The 18,667-nt window shown below is 63.2% G+C and overlaps 9 protein-coding genes across 9 annotated transcripts; 6 read left to right on the top strand and 3 right to left on the bottom strand.

Annotated features, from left to right (window-relative positions):
• Positions 1-65: 65 nt before the first annotated feature.
• LOC62_01G001599 (uncharacterized protein) lies at positions 66-778 on the top strand. Its single transcript, XM_062768094.1, has 4 exons — positions 66-119; positions 179-210; positions 250-332; positions 446-778. The coding sequence occupies exons 1-4, from the start codon at positions 89-91 to the stop codon at positions 624-626; spliced, it is 327 nt and encodes a 108-aa protein (XP_062624078.1). The 5' UTR covers positions 66-88; the 3' UTR covers positions 627-778.
• A 1,004-nt stretch (positions 779-1,782) lies between these two features.
• Positions 1,783-2,324, top strand: LOC62_01G001600 (uncharacterized protein; the record flags this gene model as incomplete). Its single annotated transcript, XM_062768095.1, has 2 exons — positions 1,783-1,890; positions 1,920-2,324. 2 exons carry the CDS (start codon positions 1,783-1,785, stop codon positions 2,322-2,324), a joined length of 513 nt encoding a protein of 170 aa, XP_062624079.1.
• A 475-nt stretch (positions 2,325-2,799) lies between these two features.
• On the bottom strand, positions 2,800-3,930 carry LOC62_01G001601 (uncharacterized protein; the record flags this gene model as incomplete). Its single annotated transcript, XM_062768096.1, has 1 exon — positions 2,800-3,930. One exon carries the CDS (start codon positions 3,928-3,930, stop codon positions 2,800-2,802), a length of 1,131 nt encoding a protein of 376 aa, XP_062624080.1.
• Positions 3,931-6,898: 2,968 nt separating this feature from the next.
• Positions 6,899-9,622, top strand: kif11 (Kinesin-related protein 11; the record flags this gene model as incomplete). The annotated part of the gene is made up of 6 exons (XM_062768097.1): positions 6,899-7,350; positions 7,400-7,533; positions 7,615-7,683; positions 7,725-8,219; positions 8,260-8,419; positions 8,476-9,622. 6 exons carry the CDS (start codon positions 6,899-6,901, stop codon positions 9,620-9,622), a joined length of 2,457 nt encoding a protein of 818 aa, XP_062624081.1.
• Positions 9,623-9,732: 110 nt separating this feature from the next.
• rfc3 (Replication factor C subunit 3) lies at positions 9,733-11,153 on the bottom strand (the record flags this gene model as incomplete). The annotated part of the gene is made up of 7 exons (XM_062768098.1): positions 10,935-11,153; positions 10,821-10,885; positions 10,728-10,784; positions 10,531-10,687; positions 10,260-10,493; positions 9,867-10,211; positions 9,733-9,829 (listed from the first exon to the last, which is right to left on the bottom strand). The coding sequence occupies exons 1-7, from the start codon at positions 11,084-11,086 to the stop codon at positions 9,733-9,735; spliced, it is 1,107 nt and encodes a 368-aa protein (XP_062624082.1). The 5' UTR covers positions 11,087-11,153.
• Positions 11,154-11,376: 223 nt separating this feature from the next.
• ATG9 (Autophagy-related protein 9) lies at positions 11,377-14,851 on the top strand. The gene is made up of 9 exons (XM_062768099.1): positions 11,377-12,304; positions 12,338-12,402; positions 12,441-12,575; positions 12,617-12,752; positions 12,791-12,960; positions 12,996-13,310; positions 13,350-13,628; positions 13,668-13,932; positions 13,969-14,851. Exons 1-9 carry the CDS (start codon positions 11,435-11,437, stop codon positions 14,794-14,796), a joined length of 3,063 nt encoding a protein of 1,020 aa, XP_062624083.1. The 5' UTR covers positions 11,377-11,434; the 3' UTR covers positions 14,797-14,851.
• A 112-nt stretch (positions 14,852-14,963) lies between these two features.
• SBH1 (Protein transport protein Sec61 subunit beta) lies at positions 14,964-15,649 on the bottom strand (the record flags this gene model as incomplete). Its single annotated transcript, XM_062768100.1, has 4 exons — positions 14,964-15,060; positions 15,211-15,324; positions 15,504-15,601; positions 15,647-15,649. 4 exons carry the CDS (start codon positions 15,647-15,649, stop codon positions 14,964-14,966), a joined length of 312 nt encoding a protein of 103 aa, XP_062624084.1.
• A 400-nt stretch (positions 15,650-16,049) lies between these two features.
• On the top strand, positions 16,050-16,803 carry HYR1 (Glutathione peroxidase-like peroxiredoxin HYR1). The gene is made up of 4 exons (XM_062768101.1): positions 16,050-16,146; positions 16,209-16,541; positions 16,607-16,675; positions 16,728-16,803. Exons 1-4 carry the CDS (start codon positions 16,123-16,125, stop codon positions 16,749-16,751), a joined length of 450 nt encoding a protein of 149 aa, XP_062624085.1. The 5' UTR covers positions 16,050-16,122; the 3' UTR covers positions 16,752-16,803.
• Positions 16,804-17,424: 621 nt separating this feature from the next.
• On the top strand, positions 17,425-18,528 carry LOC62_01G001607 (uncharacterized protein; the record flags this gene model as incomplete). Its single annotated transcript, XM_062768102.1, has 1 exon — positions 17,425-18,528. The coding sequence occupies one exon, from the start codon at positions 17,425-17,427 to the stop codon at positions 18,526-18,528; it is 1,104 nt and encodes a 367-aa protein (XP_062624086.1).
• Positions 18,529-18,667: the final 139 nt, after the last annotated feature.

The following is an 18,667-nucleotide window of genomic DNA, read 5'->3' on the forward strand; positions in this document are numbered from 1 at the left end:
TCCACTTCTCCACGACAACGAAAGTCGACCCTTCTCCTCTCTGCCTTGTCCTCCACACCTCGACCCCCATCACACACCCACCCCCACAATGGACCTCTCCTTCGACCTCGTGGCATCAAGTACGCACATGCACAAGCCACAGCCACAGCCCTGACATCCATCGCCCCCCCCCCCGCAGAATGCGCCGAACAAATGGCAAAGTACCAGAACGTGGGTGGGACCTCTCTTTGCTGTTCGCTGACCCACCAGTGTGTCCTCGGGAACCAGAATGCCGACTGGGCAAACATTTGCAGGCCGGAGGGCAAGGCGCTGACCGAGTGTGCTGATGCGAGGTGGGTGCGGTGGGCGGATGTGGGTGGGGGAAGGGTGTTCAGCTTGACACTCCATGACTCGCCTTCCCTCCCCTTGGCGCTTACCCGGCTCGACCACGCTGACGCCCCCGCAGCGTCCCACACCTCGCCGAGCTCAAGCGCGCGTGCGCCAAGCAGATCTCGACCTACCGCGGCTGCTTGGAAGCCAACGGCGCCCAGCCCGACGACGTCGTCCGCGAGCGGTGCGCAGAGGCCATGAAGGCCTTGTGGCTGTGCTCAGAGTCCAAGGTCGCCGAGCTCGAGCGGACGGTGTAGGTGCCGTCACTGGCGGCGGGGGCGGCGTCGAGCCGAGGCGAGGTGAGGTGTCGATGTTGTCCACCGAGCCGGCAATCGCGCCGCCCCAACCGTCGCCGAGGCCACCCAATGCAAGGCCCAACCACACAACACTCATTGTAGCCCTACACGACAATGCATGCGCGCCACCACGCGCTCTTTCTTGACAAGCACCTCGACGTCATGCAGCCCACCACGCCGTGAGACCACCTCCGCGCAGCACAAGGAATGCGCCAGCAAACGGCACCAGGGCATCGTGAGAACGACGCGCGCACAAAGGCCGTAATCTACGCGCCGTGCGAGGACGCGCCGTAATGCGCCGTAAGGTGCCTCACATGTCTTTCGCAGCAAACGCGTCGCGTCGGAGCGTTTACGCGGGCGGACGAACTCTGCTGCTGCCCACCTCGCACGACAGACGGCGCCGCTGGTCTGACGATCAGTCAATCGCCGGATGTCGAAGGAGATTAGATAACGCCGGCACTGGGCACGCTCCAGTGCTACGTACGTATTTCATCCCGCTGTGGCGGCTGTCAGTACGGGCCGGGAAGGGCGTGTGGGCATGCCCAGCCTGCCCAGCTAGAACGTGAGCGTCCACAGTGCCTGCCGGCCTAGCGACGTGCTGCAAGCGGCGAGCGCCGCCTACATCCCCGAGGCGTACGGCGGCCGCAGCTTCGGCGCCGAGGCGTCCGCCGACGGTGGTATCTGCGGCGACCATGCCCACCTTCGTATACCCCGCCCATCACGTCCGCCGCGGCTACGTCTCCTCGTGCCGTCTGCCTGTCTAATCACAGCTGTTTCACGACCCGCTGGGCTAGCCACTTTCCATGAATTATCAACCAGCGTACACCACTGGATGGCACTAGTCACACCGGCCAGTCACATTCCGCGACTTGCCGCAGAGAGCGACGTCGTCGTCATGGTTGGCTACTTGGGCTTGGGTGGCTATTGTGCGTGCGCCATGGCTTTGTGCGCCGTGGCTAGCCGTGGCGGGGGGGTGGGTGGTGGTAGTGGGTATATATGTAGGCTTGGAAGAGGTCGGAGGAGGAGTAGCATCGCCAACGAGCTCCCCACGACCACACCAGACACCTCTTCCCCCGGCCAGACACCCAACCCCCGACCACCCCTCCAAGCCCCCACCATGCCCCCCTCGTACAAGCCCTACGGCAACCCCGTCCCTTCCTACATCCCGTCCGAGTGGACCGCCGGCGACCGCAACGAGGCGACGTTCAAGTATCCCATCAAGCCCGTCTTCGAGCTGATCACGATCACGCAAAGTACTGGACGCAGTGGCACACGGCCAGCAAGGCGGTCGGCGGGGTCACTGAGCGCGCGTATGGCGTCGGGGACCTGGTGTACGAGCACGGCGAGTACGACGACGGGACGAGCCACGACATGTTCTGGGTCGTCGCTGCGCAGGACCTCGAGGGATACACTCTGTCCGTGCTCATTGCGCAGGAGCAAAAGGTCGGCCTCCGATACACGCTGCGCGAGGAGGGCGGCGTGACCCACTTTGCCCGCGAGACCATCTACCACAAGGACTCGGTGTACGGCGCCAAGGCGCGCGCCGAGTTCGGCGAGGCGAGCAAGGTTAGCGTCGGTAACCTCGAGAAGCAGATCACGGGGCTGCTGGAGAAGGAGTACTCGTCCGTCCCGACCTTCGGCGCTTCGTGGCAGCAGTGAGGCGAGGCGGCGTAGAATTGTAGCTGTTGAATGCAACGAGTGCAAGGCTGTCGCGGGCTCGTCGCTGGCGGTTAGTCGCGGCGGCGTCGCCGATGCAAGTTAGTCGCGGCGGATAGCGCGTTAGTCCCCAACTGAACCTTGTCACGACCAGTGCCCCTCCGCAGCATTGCCCTTTCGCAGCCCAAGATATTACGCATGCATGTGCTACAACGTGATATGGCAGGCGACACAGTCGCCGACCCGAGATGATGAACACCCAGGCTCGCTGAGCCAGAGCGATCGATGAGATGGCCGCTCACAGAGCGGCCGAAGGAGGCCTCCAGAGGCGCGGTCCTCGTCAAGAGGAAGGGGGATGAGAGAAGTCTATGTTTTTTGGGTCTTCTTGTTGTGCACATGTGCGGGGATTGTGTGTGAGGTGTAGCGTAAGGGGTCGTCATCTATGTCGTGGCGCAACTAGCAGCAGCAGACGAGCCGCTTAGTTGTAGCTCCACGAGAGCGAGAGGACACCCTTGCCCATGTTGCCGTTGCTCAGGGTCGAGAAGAGCGAGGGCGAGAGGTCGAGGCCGCCGTAGGGGCAGCCGGGGCAGAGGTCGACAATGGTGGCAGTCGCGACGTTGCCGGTGGTCTCGTCCTTGATGGTGACAGTCTTGCCGCAGTGCGAGCCGCCGTTGTACTCGGCGGCGTTGAGGGCGACGACGGCCTCAGAGTCCGAGTTGGTGCCGCCGCAGGCGCCGAGGCCGACAGCGTAGTAGGTGCCGCGGCCGTTGGTGTGGCCCCAGTTACCGTTGTCGGAAGCGGGGGCGGGGGCGGGGGCCTGCGACTGGGCGGGCTTGGGGGAGGGGGCAGGGGTGTCGTTCTGGGCAGCGGCGGCGTCGGGCTGCTGGGCGGCAGGGGTAGGCTGCTCCTGGGGAGCGGCGGACGACGACGACGAGGGGGCGGGCTGCTCCTTAGGCGCGGCGTTGAGGTTGGCGGCCTGGGTGGGGGCGGCCGAGGGCGAGGGCTCGGCGGCGGGGGTCTCGGCGGCGGGGGCCGACGACGAGGGGGCAGGGGCCTGCGACGAGACGGGGGCCTCAGTGGCGGCGGCCGAGGGGGCAGCCGACGACGAGGCAGCGGGGGTCTCAGCGGCAGCGGGGGTCTCAGCGGCAGAGGGGGTCGCGGCGGCGGGGGTCTCGGCAGCAAGGGCCTGCGAGACGATCGACGAAGTGGCCTCCTCGGGAGGGCAGTCCTCGTAGACGTCGGTGATGTTGAGGAGGCAGGTGGTGAAGTTGCCCGTCTCGGTGCCGTTGGGGAGGTAGTACGAGCCGTTGTAGAGGATGACGGTGTTGTTGAGCTCGGTGGCGTTGAGGTTGGCGGTCACGTTGGCGATGGACGCCGTGACGTTGGTGAGAGGAACAGTCACGTTGAGCACCTGGGTGATGTTGCCGATCTCGGTGATGTTGAGGGGGCAAGTGACGTTGGCCGAGTCGACGAGCAGCGTCGCGTTGGCGAACACCCACGGGTCGGCGGCGACGTGCTTGGCGATCCACTTGGGGTTCTTGTTCTGCGCGGGGGCAGCCGAGGCAACAGAGGCGGCGAGGAGGCCGAAGAGGGCGGTGGCGGCGAGCATTGTGGATGTTGTGGGTGCTGAAGAGCTTGGGGGTAGTCGCACAGCGGCTTTTTGGAGAGTCGAGTTGAGGGGGGGAGAGAGAGATTAGATGGGGAACAAGAGACGGGGGGTCGGGTCCTCTTTATACTGATTCCTGTGTGCGAGGGTGTCGCACTGCATGCCTCGAGCACGCTGCACGCACCGCGCAGGAACCGCAGGATCCACACTGATGGCCACAGAGGCCAACTCATCTCAGGCGCATCACATTTTCCGGGGTGGTAACGACATTCCAGCGCGCGTTGCGTCGTTGCCGTTGCCGCCACGCCACGCCCACCGCCGCACCCTGCATATCGAGGGTTCCGAGACCAACATGGCGCTCGGTGGGTCCTCCCTCGCCCTCATTCTGACTGCTGCCCTGGTAACTGGACCTGACCTCGTTCATCATCTGGCAGCAAAAGCCTAATGGCCTGGACGTGGGCGACGACTGCGGCTGCGCGACTACGCTACAGCACATGCTTACACGCAACTCTGGCACCCTCCTCCCGGGGCCTTGCAAGTCCCCGTGTGGCCGTCCGTATACTCAGCCAGCCCAGCCCGGCGCCGACTGACTCTTCACCCACCCGGCCGGGCACTACCGCCAGGTCCCGAGGAACCTCGGGAATCGTGCATTGCATTGTGTATGCACGTTGCTTCACTTACAGCAGCACAGCACAGCTCGTTGTCGATGCGAAAGCTCCTCAGCACGCACCACTTCGTCACGCAGTGGTGCTCAGCTGCGCCGCGCGTCGTCGGTGGCTTGAGCGCCGGCGCCAGCGCGCGCCTGTGCGCCAGCGCCAGCAGCGCCGCAGCCAGCGAAGCAACGCCGGCGGCAAGGCCCGAAACTGGGGCCTCCTCGTGCAATGGAGCTCGCTAGAGTGCTGTGGATGGATGTACCGAGGCGCGCCGCAGGAGTCGACGATGACGCCGGCGTCGTGAGCGAGTGCGCTGCATGCTCAGCTCTCGAGCAAACACACGGTACGCGCCCAGAGGATGGAGGAACGAGGGTCCCACAGATTTTCAGTGCCAGTTTGTCGGTAGGATGCCGCCGGTAGATCCGGAGAATAGGACGCTCAGCGACTAATCAGCAGGCAGCGAGCAAGCAAAGAGGGGCCACCTGCCTTAGTTGCATGAACCCTTGCGAGCCGCGGCCCTCTGTCGACCCTCTCTCGACCCCCTCGGCTGCTCAGATAAGGGTGGTCACCGAATGCTCCAAAGACACCAGAAACGCGTACAGCGCCACCTGAGCCACGGTACACCCTGGGCGTCCTGTCCCACTTCCCTGGGTGCGTGAGTGATCTGGTCGAGCGTAAAGTATGCAAGACAGATCGGACGCGCCGAGTGCTTGGCGGGGGCTGCGGGCTGCAGCAGCATGTAGCATGCAGCACAGATCGTCGTGAAGCACTGCTGCCAGTTAGTTGCACAGCAGCGGCCTCTTGTGCCTCTTGCAAAAGGCCTGCCCTCATACCAGACCCGTGCTAGCATGTCAATGCAGATCGCCTAGGCAATGCATAGGTGAGCGACACGAGCGTACCCCCCGTACCGACTCCTTGGCGTGGCCCAGTGCATGTCTGGCCTCGGGGCCGCGCCTGCGGTGCTCCTTGGCTGCAGCAGTCCACTAACCATGGACCTGACCGCTGGCCGCGACGGAGGCAATACAAAGGACCTCGAAATGGCAGTTAGGAATCCTCGACGCCGCCTCGACCTAATGCCTAATGCCTGGAGCTTGACGCCGCAAAGCCCAGTGGTTAAGCCCCGACACCCCCAGAACCCAGTGGCGCTCTTAACGAGGCCGCTGTCCGGCCCTTATTCTACGCACCACTCCACTATTACCTCGGCACGTAAGGCGGAAGCCACCAGCGGGGCTATTACCCCGTTGGAACTCGCTCTAATGCCTCTCTGCCTGTTCGGACCCCACTCCGATCCGACATCATATACCGCGGGGGCGACGTAGCGGCGGGTAGGGTGACAAGTATAGGCGAGGCGAGGCGATCTACGCAGCTCCAGCTCGCTCTGCAAACCAGCGCAAAGCATAGCAATTGAAACGAGCATAATAATAACGAAGAAATTACAAGTTCGCTGCGCCGCCACGTGGCTTCTGGGGTGCTTTTGGCCGCGGAAACTTTTGTATCCGCGCGCTCGTTGACAAATTTGACGAGAGAGCGAGGGCGTTTGGAAGCGCACAGAATGGCACCGTCGCAGGAAAGACGGCATATGCAGCACGCAGCATGCAGGCTGAGCCATGAGGCGCTGGAGTAAGTAAGACAATGGCCCAGGCCATGACGTTGCCGGCCGTACTGCGAGTTCGGTCGGAGGTGCTAGCGCCCCGATAATGCAGCGAATACACCACCGCGGCCGCCAAACAAAAGTGCCACGCGGAACTGCACAGCCTGCTGCACGGCCGAGTTGACGACCTCGACGACTTGTCAGCGTTCGTTGCATGTGGTTGGCTATGCTGGCCAGCGTGGGCGTCGCTTGGGTGCTTGCTGTGTGTGAGCATGCGAGACGTGTGGCTTGTCTTGGAGACGCAGGCTGGGTGTGTGGCTGGCTGGCATGGCTGGGGCATGGCTCGGCCGTTGATGCTGGCTGGCTGGCTGGGCTGGCTGGGGCTGGCCTTCGAATCGAGCCTCCTGCCACGTGCTTTTATTTCGCGGTATTTGTCCAATATTAATCCCATTTACCACGTGTCGATCCCATCAACTACCCTCGGGATCAAATTGCCGCGCGCCTGCCTTGTTGTACGGCATTGCGGGTGCGCCAAGGACTCAGTCTAGGCGGCAGACAGTGGCGGCGACTGTCGACTGTTAGGGGCCAAACATGGGCCCAGTTGGTGTCAACATTGCCTCTTCCATTCAACCCGCCCAGGCAGGCAGGCAGCCAAGGCAGACCACCACCACATCCTGAACCATCTCACTTCCTTCCTTAGCATCCTCCATCTCTCAACGCCGCAGTCATGCCCCCGGCATCTCCCCCAGCTACCTCGTCCCGCTCGGGCTTGCTCGCGTCACCAAAAGTGTCCTCGCGCCCCAGATCAGCAATCACGCCCCGCGCAAACTTACAGCTCGCAACGCCCAAACCACCACTCGCAGCACACAAGGACAACAATGTCCCCGACTCACCGTCAGTCTTGAGCCCAGTACAGGGCTCGTCGGCAAAGATCAAGATTAAGAGCGCTACCACACCGGAGGCGCGCTCGCGCCCGCTGCTCGTCAAGCCGCGCGGCGTGGGCCCGCCACCCCGCATGCGCAAGCTCGTGCCCGGTGCCGGAGGGGCGTACGGCGCCGAGGAAGACGACGAGCGCGCGGCGTGGAATAACCCCGGCGGACTGGCGTACTCGCACGTCCTGGACCAGATGGAGGCCAGCAGCATGCTCGCGCCGTCCGAGGCTGTCCTGGTATCTGTCCGGTGAGTCAACCCACTCAGTGTCTCGCGGCATCGCGGCTGACGACACCAGTGTGCGCCCGCACAACGCGGCCGAGCTGCGCGCCGACACGGCCTCGGCGTGGGTCACGCCGTCGTATGACCAGCGCATGATCAAGCTCGCCAAGGGAAGGGACGGGAACCGCGACGACAGAGAATGGATTTTCGGTGAGTCACTCGCTGTTCGGTGGAGGCGGCGAGGAAGGCGGCCGAGGCGGCGGCGGCGGCGCTGACACCGGCTGTCAACAGACAAGATTCTGCCTCCTGATACCGACAATGCTCGAGCGTACGCCACCTCGGCAAGGGCTCATGTGCGATGTGAGTGGCATTCGTCGCCGCGGTCACCACTGACACGCCAGCTGCAATGGAGGGCTTCAACGCCGTCATCTTTGCATACGGCCAGACGGCTTCGGGCAAGACGCATACCCTGACTGGCCAGCCCGACACGCCTGGCATCATCCCTCTAGCCATTTCCGACCTCTTTGGCCAGATCCGTTCGACACCCGATCGCGAATTCCTGCTACGTGCGTCTTACCTCGAACTTTATAACGAGGCTATCATCGACCTGCTGTCGCCAGAGGTCGGCAAGGAGCTTTCGCTTTCCGAAGGAAGGAAGAAGGGCGAGGTCGTCATCAACGGGCTCACGGAATGTGCTGTCCGAACGGAGGAAGAGATCCGTCGATTGCTTCGCATGGGCGAGGAGAGGCGCAAAGTTGGCGGCACCGACTGGAACCAGCGCTCGTCACGCAGTCACTGTGTGTTCCGCATCGTTATCGAGTCGCGTACCGTCGCCGACGGAACTCGTACGCCCGGCCGTGACAAGACGACTCGCATCAGTACCTTGTCCATCATTGGTAGGTCGCTGCTGCGACATGACCCGTGTGCTAACGGCAGACTTGGCGGGTTCCGAAAAGCACACTAGCTCGAAAGAGCGCAACGCAGAAGGCCGCCACATCAACCAGTCCCTCCTTACCCTCAAGCTGGTAATCTCCAAGCTTGCGGACATGGCGTCGAAACGTAACGTCATGCACGTTCCGTACCGCGACAGCAAGCTGTGAGTGAAGCTAGGGCCGACTAGAGCCTGTGAGGATCAAACCTAACCCGCCTCAGTACTCGTCTCCTGCAACCTTCCCTTTCGGGCGATGCCCTGATCTCCGTTATCTGCACCATCTCGCCGTCGCCTGTCAACATGGCAGAGTCAATCTCGACGCTGTCGTTTGCACAGGGCTTGAAACGCGTGCTGCTTTCGGCTCAGCGCAAGGAGGTTGTCGACCCCGAGGCGCTCATCCAGCAGTACCAGAACGAGATTGCTGGTCTCAGGGCATTGCTGCAGGAGAAGGAGCAGCACCCGTCGTCCGCGCCAAGCAAGGGCGGCGAGAAGTCGAACGCTGAGATGGAGAACCGCCTCAACGAGCTGAAGAGCTTGATCCTCACCTCGACAACAATCGGTGACGGCGACGCAGAGGCTGGCCTCCGGCCATTGAGCCCGTCACGGCTCAAGTACCCTCAGCTCGACTTTGACAAGACGTCAGTGGCACTTCGCGAGGAGCTGCACGCCGCCGAGTTGCGAGTGTCCGAGCAAGAGGAGGAGATTGCCCGTCTCAAGGCCGAGCTCGAGGTCCGCCCCTTGAACCCTGACCAGAGGTGCATCGAGCTCCAAGACGAGGTCAACCAGCTGCGCATGATCGCCGCCGACTACGAGCGTCACCTGCGTGAGCCATCACGCAAGGTGCGCGAGGACGTGGATCGCGAGTGGGCGGGCAAGTACTCGAAGCTCGAGTCGCAGCTCGAGAGCAAGACGATCTGGGCCAACCGTCTCGACGAGAACGTGCGGCATGTGACCGCGCAAAAGCGCATCCTCGACGCGCGGTGCAAGGACGCCGAGGCCAAGCTGCTGGCCGTGTTCGAGTGGGTCAACGCGGCGTTATCAGAAACCGACCCCGCCGACGACGACTACGACGACGACGATGACGACTCGGACGACTTGCCGGCGCTGGGCGGCGGGCCGAAGCGCAACCCTAGAATCTCGACGGACAACGACTTTGGCCCCAACGTCACTGCCGAGAAGCTCGCGACGCTGACGCTCAACGCATCGCGTATGCGCCGCAGCGGCATCAGCAACCGCGATCTTCAGTCCGAGTTCCAGGACTGGTTCAAGGACAGCTTAAGCCGGCCGGGGCCACCAAAGGGCAAGCTGCTGCGTGACGAGAGCGTGCCCGTCCTCGCGTCAATCGACGACAGCGACGACATGTTCTAGTAGATGGGAGAGTTGTCAAAGGAAAGCAAAGCAAAGGAGGAAGACGATTTGTGCCAATTTCCGTGTAGTACAAGTATTGCATACAGATGTAACGTCGCGTTTACACATTCTCATGCCTTCTTCTGCGAGAGCTCGACGGCGATCTTGAATGCACCAAGGAGGGCAGTCAGCTGCATCTTTTCAGAGCCGCCAAGCGACAGGCGGTGTCTGGTGGGTCAGCAAGCTCTCAGCTCGGCGCACCCACTCAGTCTGGCCGAGGTGGTCGAGGAGGTACACCCTCGCATTGGTAGGCAGGTCGACCGTCTCGAGAAAGTCGTAAGCTCCCGCAATGAGGTCCTGCAGGGCCAACCCCTTGTCCGTCTTGAGCGCCGTGATGAGGTTGTACGCCGTGCCGAACTCGTCCGACATCATGCTCTCGACCACGCGCTGAATGTCGGCGGGGTGCGGGTTGCCCGTGCAGTTGTACACTGCGTTCTCGTCGACGATGTCGTATGCGGCGTGACATGCCTGGAGGACGTTGAGCGCGCGGCGCATGTCGCCGCGCGAGAGCTTGAGGAGCGCTGCGCGGCCGTCGGGGGTGAGGTTGACGCTGGGGCGTGAGCTTTATTCCTACGGGGTCGTCAAGCTCTCCACCCACCCCTCCTTCTCCACGACCACGTCGACCTTCTTCGCCACCTCGGCCTCTGGCAAGGGCGAGAAGCGGAAACGCGTACACCGCGACTGGATGGCCGGCGTAATCTTGTTGACATAGTTGCACAGGATGGCGAAGCGGACGTTCTTCGTGTGCTGCTCGATGACTCGGCGCAGCGCGCCTTGCGCGGCCTGTGTCATCATGTCCGCCTCGTCGAGGACGATGAGCTTGAAGCCTTTACTGCGGGGTTAGGTGGGATAGGCAGCCCGACACCTACGAGAACAAGACCTTGGTCGCGGCAAACGACTTGATCTGGTCGCGCACCACGTCGATGCCGCGGTCGTCGGACGCGTTCAGCTCGAGCATGTGCTTCTTGTAGTCTTTGCCATACAGGCGGCGGGCGAGCGCGATGACAGTGGACGTTTTACCCGTGCCTGCGGATGAGCTTCCAGGAATGCGAACGTCAAAGCTCACCTGGAGGCCCGTAGAAGAGGAGGTGCGGCAGCCGTCCCGCCTCGATGAACTTCTCGACTGGGCGTCAGCGCACAAAAGGAAGGAAGGACCCACTCGTCGCTGTGATGTCGTGGTGCGAGACGACCTCGTCAAGCGTGATGGGGCGGTACTTCTCCACCCTGGTAAGGTTAGCATAGCTACTTAGAGGAAAATCGCGCAGCTACGCACCATGGCAGGCCCTCGCGGTCGTCGACCACCTCGGCGGCCTTCTCCTTCCCCTTGTTGGCCTTGGCGCCGGCCATGAGCGCGCCAAAGGCGTTGACGGGCTTTGGTGGGGCGGCGACGGCGACTGGCTCGTCGACGTCCATTGGTTCTGCCATTTTGTTGTGATGCGAGTGGGGTGGTGGGGTGATGTGATGATGGTGAGTGTTGCTGTTGACTTTCGAGGATGAACATTGACCTCGACGCGTGCAGCGCGTACAGTCAACCCCTCGCAGCGCGTCTGTCTGCCGAGCTCCCGCCTTTAAGTGCGGGGGGAATACAAAAGGGCCACGTGGTAGGATGTGCGTCATAGTGATGGATGTGCCCGTCGCCGCCGCCCCGAGTGAGTTGCCACCAACAAGCTGGTCACATCGACGCGCCATCAGCCACCACTACATAACAACGGCCACATCACATCTCCTTTGTACATCATTGCAAGAGGGCACACCAGCCCCTCGACACCCACAATGCCCTCACCACCACCACAGGGGGCCAACTCGCTCCTCAACCTCCTGAACCCGTACGCGTCGGTCGCGCAGTCGTCGTACCCCCGCAGAGGGGACGGCGAGGACGCGCCGCCCGATAGCCCCAGCGCCGTGCTGCTGCGCGAGCTGCAGCTCAACTCGGACAGCGAGGAGCGCGCGCGCAGCCCAGCACTCAGCCCGACGCCGACACCCAGACGGCCAGTCCACGTGATCGCGACACCAAGCAGCTCGGAGGACGAGGGCCCGCCGCGCAGCTTGGTCTTCGGCGAGCCCGCAAGGGATAAGGGCAAGCGGAGGTCCGGGTCAGGCGGGCGTACCCCCAAGTCCCGCGAGCCGGACAGCCAGCGCGTGCTCGCCCCGCCCACGAGGCCATGGGATGCCGCCCCTTCACATTCCCCGGGACCGTTCAGACGGCGGCCAAGCTCGGCATCGAGCTCGACTCGCAGTCGCCAGTCGTCGCGCCAGCGGCCAGAGAGCGCAGACGACAGCCTAGCGACGCCGTCGACTGAGTCGCCTAGCCCGTCCGGTGCGCCGACAGTGTCAAGCAGCACGAGCGGCGACGAGGCCCCGCTGCGATCGGCACGAACCCCGCCGCTCGTGCGTGCCAGCCCGCCTACCCGCTCGCCGGCCAAGGCGCCCGAGGCAGAGGTTGCGGGGTATGCTGTGCCGACGACGGGCGCGCGTAGGACAAAGGGACGCGGCCAGCATAAATACCACGAGGTGTCGACGGCCGAGGACGGGCGGCGAGGCGCTGGCGCCGACGGCCCGAGTAAGAAGGCCGGGTTGAGCGATTACAACAAGGCCTTGTGGGGCTGGGTGAATGTCGTCAATCTTGACGTGTTTCTGCAAGAGGTGGGTGTAGGGGTTGGGCTGAGCTGATGGCAGGTATATGCGTACTACAAGGGCAAGGGGTTCTGGGCCATCCTGCTGGCACGAGTGCTCAACCTCATGTGAGCTTGGTCGCCCGCGCGTGTGCTAAGCTCTCCAGGACGACAGGCTTCGTGATCAGCTTCGCGGCGTTCCTCTTCACTTGCATCGAGTGGAAGAAGCTGTTTGGATGGACGTCGCATAATGGCGAAGTTGGCCGGCTCGACGACGTTCTCGTTGATCATTGTCTCCGGAAGTAGGTCTTGAGTTCTGCTACCTGCCTGCTGACCTGCTCAGTGCCCCCTTCGCCAACGTCGTCCTCATTATCCTGATGGGATCGTTCTGGACCTTCCAGCTCGTCGGGTTTATCCGTTCCCTGCCCAGGCTGTTCGACCTGTGGAGGTTCTACACCTATCTCCTGGGCGTGCCAGACGTGAGCCTTCGAACCCGGTCCACAAGCTGACAACCCAGGCCGATATCCAGACTCTGCCCTGGCCCGAGATTGTGCGCCTCATCGGCCTTATCAAGAAGGACAACCCTCTGCAATCTCTTTCCAATGGCCAGGCCAACGCGCTGGCAAATATGGCGGTCGACACGCCGCCTTCCGTCAACGCGGTGCTGGACGCTCACGACATTGCCAAGTGAGCTGAGAACCTCGAATCGAGCTGACAAACAGCCGTATCTTGCGACGAGAAAACTACCTCATCGCTCTCTTCAACAAAGACCTGCTCGACCTCCGCGTCCGCATCCCCCTTCCCCAGGCGATTCTGGGCTGGCTCCCACCCTCATTCGTCATTGGCCAGGCGTATGAAGGGATCCCCATGACCAACGCCGGAGAGGGACAGCGCTTCCTCACGTTTGGCGGCAGCTCCCTCACCAAGGCGCTCGAGTGGAACTTGCGATACTGCCTCATGGGCTTCTTGTTCCACCCGAATGGCCATGTGAGGTCCGAGGTGGTCCGCGGCAAGGACAGGCAGGAGCTCATCGAGAAGTGAGCTGGCAGCTCCAGTAGGACCAACTGACACTGCAGACTCAAAGTCCGCCTCTACTTCATGGGCTTCCTCAACCTCGTCTTCGCCCCGTTCATTGTCCTCTATCTCGTCGTCTACTCTTTCTTCCGCTACTTTGAAGAGTACCGCAACAACCCGTCGAGCATTGGCGGAAGGCAGTACACCCCGTATGCCGAGTGGAAGTTTAGGGAGTTCAACGAGCTGCCGCATCTGTTTGAGCGCCGCGTCGACCAGAGCTACGTCTTTGCCAAGGAGTACATCGACCAGTTCCCCAAGGAGCGAACGGCATTGATCATGAGGTGAGCTTTGAAATCTCCGTACCAGCTGACCCGCCACAGGTTCGTTGCCTTTGTCGCGGGGTCTTTCGCTGCTGTACTCCTGTTCTGCTCGCTGCTCGACCCCGATCTCTTCCTCCACTTTGAGGTCACACCGCACAGAACAGTGCTCTTCTACCTCGGTATCTTCACCGTCGTCCTCACCGTGTCCCGCAGCATGGTCCCGGAGGAGAGGTTTGTCTTCGACCCGGAGCAGGCCATGCTCGACGTCGTGAGGTTCACACACTATCTGCCAAACGAGTGGAAGGGCAACCTGCACAGTCAGAAGGTGGGTGACAGAAGTCGTTCCGACTAACCCATACAGGTCCATGTCGAGTTTGGCAAGCTGTTCCAGCTCAAGGTCATGATCTTTGTGCGCGAGCTCGCGTCCGTCATCCTCACGCCCTTCATCCTCTGGTTCTCCCTTCCCGACTGCTCGGCGGCTATTCTGGACTTCTTCCGCGAGTTCTCGATCCATGTCGACGGCATGGGCTATGTGTGCTCGTTTGCCGTATTCGACTTTCACCGCAACGGCAACCTCGGGCCAGAGGGAGCTGCGACAGCGGCAGGACCGGCGTCCGAGTCGACAGTGCAAGCTCAGCGCCGCCGTAGCCGCCCTGGTGCCAAGCGCATCGCCTCGACCCCGGCCTACCTGCCGAACGACAACTCCAAGATGGAGCAGAGTATCTTGCACTTCAAGGCTACGCACCCGGACTGGGTGCCGTCAGACCCCAGTGCGTCAGTGAGACTGGACAGAATCGTCGGCGCCAACCCTGGAGTCGGCCACTCGCCCGTCCGGCATGCCCGACACCTCGCTGGGTCAATGTACGCCGGCGGGCGGGGCCTGGGACTTGGTCTGCACCTCAAGCAACAGCAGAACGCGGCCGCCTCCCAGATCTCCTCGCCTGGCATCGACGAATCGCGACAGGCTCCTGGTGCCAGGTGGTTTGCGCACAGCGGCGGCGCGTCACACCTGGCGACCATGCGCGAGGCAATGGCCGAGGGCGATGACGACGAAGAGGACGACGGTGAAGCCGAGGCGATGGGCTGGCACCGGCGTGTCGACGATGCCGACGATGAGGATGACGGTCCCGGCGACCGGCGCCTCCTCCACGACGCCGGGCTGATCCTGCAGCAGGTCATGAACCGCTGAACATTGTAGTGATTAGAGAACACACACACATCCCCCGCAGCGGCCATGCTAACGCGCGATGCATGTTGTACAACTGTCACGAGGTACGCAGCGAGCACAAGCCCGGCCCGGGTCCTCGCCAGTGGGTCTACGACTTATACCCAGGGAAAGACGGGGGGGACGGGGGATTAGTTGGTGAAGGCGCGGACAATCTTGGCGGCGATGTGGAGGAAGAAGATGGAGGCGATGAAGGAGAGGGCCAGGACGATGACGACGAAGGGGTCGCTGTGGGGGTTAGTACGAGAGCTGGCGAAGCCAGCGAGCAGGCGTGGCGAGTGGCAGGGGCAGCATGTGGTAGTATCGCGGCGGGGAGGCAGCAGACGCCGCGTGCCACCTCCTCCACGACGCTCGCTCCGCTCGCGCGCGTTCACTTACACCTTGAGACCGGCGTCCCCAGAGTCCGTGTACAGCTTGAGCATGGTGTTGCTCGAGCCTCCGGCGCCGGCCGCGCGGGCCGACGAGGGGCGGGGGGCAGCGGGGGCGCGGCGGCTGTGCGAGCGGGCGAGGAAGGTACGTCGATGTTGTTGTCGTACGAGCGGGCGAAAAGTCGGGCACATGGGGTCAACCGATCGGTGCAGAGCGAGCAAAGAGACACAGCGTCAGCGACCATAACCAAGACGAGGAGTACGAGCACCGGCGTGCCCGCCTGCGGCGGCCACTCTACTCACCGGACCGCGTTGGCGCCAGGGGGCCGCGTGACGGTGAAGGCGGACGACGAGCCGGCGCCAGGCGCGGCAGGAGGCGAGGAGGGACGCTTGGTGTCGGCCTGGGTGGGGGGTCAGCTCTGCCTTCCGCGTGCCGGTGTACTCACCATTGTGTTGGTTAACGAGAGTGGATGATGTTGGGAGATGGAGTCGAGTAGTAGTAGTTGTCGTTGTTGCTCCGCGTGCGGCGGCGCGATGGAACGCGGTGGAGACGACGAGGTGGGCGGCGTGGCACAGGCCACTGCGAGCGCTGGAAGCTGGGCGGGAGCAAATACCACTGGGCGGGCTGGCTGTCGTGGGTGACTTGAATGACACGAATAAAACCGGGGCTTATCACTTTCGGGCCTATTAGCAGGGCATTTGTAATGCTTCCTAATGGTCCAGTCAACCGCTTTCTTAATCGGGTCTCGCCGAAGTCGCCGGCGGGGAGTGGCCGATGACGTGCGATGAGGGGCAGAGGGGTTGAGGGGAATGAAAGCGAGGTGGACTCCCCCCACGACGACTTTATAATCACCCTCTGTCCCTCCCACTCTTGCCCATCATACGTCCCATCCTCGCGCTCCGCACGTACGCGTCCAAAGCAATGTCTGACATCTACTCCTACTCGGTGCGTCGGCGTCGTTCCTCTAACCCAACCCCTCTGCGCGGGTCGCTGACGCTCCCCGCCAGGTCGAGCTGCCCAAGCGCTCCATCCCCCTCGCCGACTACAAGTCCAAGTCGATCCTCTTCGTCAACGTCGCGTCCAAGTGCGGCCTCACGCCCCAGTACAAGGACCTGCAGGCGCTGCAGGACAAGCACGCCGACACGCTGCAGATCATCGGCTTCCCCTCGAACCAGTTCAAGGCGCAGGAGCCGGGCACCGACGACGAGATCCTCAACTTCTGCCAGGTCAACTATGGCGTTACTTTCCCCATCGCCAAGAAGGGCGACGTGAACGGCCCCGACACGCAGCCCATCTGGAAGGCGCTCAAGAAGGATGCTGGCGTCGATGAGATTGACTGGGTGAGTGGGGGCCGCGGCGCGGCGCGAGCTGGGTGAGAGGGCAACGCCGCTGACACGCCGCCCAGAACTTCTCCAAGTTCCTCCTCACCCCCGACGGCAAGCTCACCTGGTTCCCCGCGCGCACCACCAAGGTCGTGAGTATGCCCTTCCAGAGGGGACGCTGGGCCGAGCTGACACCCACCCCAGGCCGACGTCGAGGCCAAGCTCTGACTAGCCAAGCTGTAGCTAGACGCCGCGTAGGAAGATGCAAAAGTGAAGCGTGCGAGCGAGGGGAGGTGGGCGAGGTGTGGCACGAAGGAGGGAGGTGGTGTTGTTGATTGAGGAAGGAGGGGCTTGACGCCTCGGCTGAAGGCGACTACCCCGCCACTTCGTCACCACGCCCCCACCTGCTTTGCGCTCGACACACGGCCAGCATCGCCGCACCACCAGCCGTGTCAGCGGGGAAGGGTAGCTGCGTACGCTCACTCGCTCATAAACCGCCGACGCCGGCACCAAGGCACCGGCGGTATCGAGGATGGATGGCGACAGCGCTGCGCGGCGGGGAGCTCGTCGTCATCTCTCCGGACCATTCCATTCCTTCTATCTACGCATACCACGCATGCTTGCTCGCTCGCCCCTCGGATGCTGAGTCTGTTGATAGCATGCGACTAGCTCCGTTGTCGACCACTCGCTGTCGTTTGGCTTTGGAGCCTGCGATATGGGCGCCAGCGCGGTGGTCGAGCGACATGGTAGGGCACACGTGACTCGCTCGGCCCGACTTCCCGTCGCCCATCTCAATCCCGCCACCAGATAGCACCGCTATCTTCAACACCAACTCGTCGCCATCGCACTCACTCCGCTCAGCATCTTACAGTGCCCTGGCCACTCATAACAGCCCGCCACGATGCCAGACGAACGCGGGAGCACGGCGGAGCCCCGCCCGCCCCCGGTTCTCACGTACACCTCCTTCCCGCACCTCGTCGAGCTGATCCTACAGCAGGCCGACCTGCCAACGCTCATAACCCTGCGCAGCGTCTCACACGCGATCAAGGCGAAAGCTGACACCTGGATCGTGCAGCACGCGCTCGCGTCCCGCCGCTCCACGAGCCCAATCTTCACGCAGCGCAACGCGCTGCACCACCGTGCCCTGTTGCCGCCGTACACCGTCGTCGACGTCGTCGAGGCCATGACGCCCAACGGCGTGAACCGGAACACGCGCGAAGAGAGCACGAAACACAAGGCGTACCTCACCCCTGTGGCCGGAGCCAAGCGGCACGTCGTCGTCGTCGTGCTTACGATCCCGCCATACCCGTCCTTCAATCTCGCGTGCCGCACCGCGCGGAACACGCTCATGATAACAGCGGAGGACTACGCCTTGCGCTCGGCAGACCGGCCATGCTGGGCGCGCCTCGAGCAAATCGACATCGTCTTCGCACCGCACGTCGTAGAGGACATGTGGGGCGCCGTCGGCGAGCACGACGCCGCGCGGCGCGACCCCGACCCACAGCGAACGCACGCCCTCTCGGGCCTCGCGCCGTCCGTGTACACCGAGATCCGACCGGGCGTGTTCGACGTCATACGCGGCCGTCTGCGGACCGGAGGGGGCGTGTACTGTCCTCTCTTTTCCCGGCTGGGGGTGTTCGAGCACGTCGCGCACGGCGGGAGCGTGCGCGTCGTCGGGCTCGACGCTCTGCCGCCGGCGTATGTCGACCACTCTTACGACCCCGACATGGGCGGTGAGGGTGCGCGGGCAGCCGCGGAGGGGTTTATCGAGGAACAGTTCCGCGCCTGGGTTGAGCGCCGCGCTGGGCGCACAAATATCGTCGACGAGGGCGCCAACGTGGATGAGGTGCTCAAGACTTGGGGGCTGGAGGAGGAGGACGCGGCGGTGCGCCGCTTCAAGGTGGAGAGGGGGACGTGGGTCGTCGCTCCTAGCGAGGGGGTGCCGGGGGAAGTGGAGCGCGCGCCGGAGAATGACCCGCCACGGCCTAGGGGATTCTGCATGTGATGGTCGGGGGAGACCTCGAACGGCGGTGGTGGCCAATTCGACGCCGCGGTCACCATATACCTGCATTTGGAGCCTCTGTACCCCTCGTGGATGTAGCAGAGATCCATGTCCCGCATGATCCAACGTCACCCCGGTGGCC

Source organism: Vanrija pseudolonga, chromosome 1 (assembly GCF_020906515.1).
Source record: "Vanrija pseudolonga chromosome 1, complete sequence".
NCBI lineage: Eukaryota > Fungi > Basidiomycota > Tremellomycetes > Trichosporonales > Trichosporonaceae > Vanrija > Vanrija pseudolonga.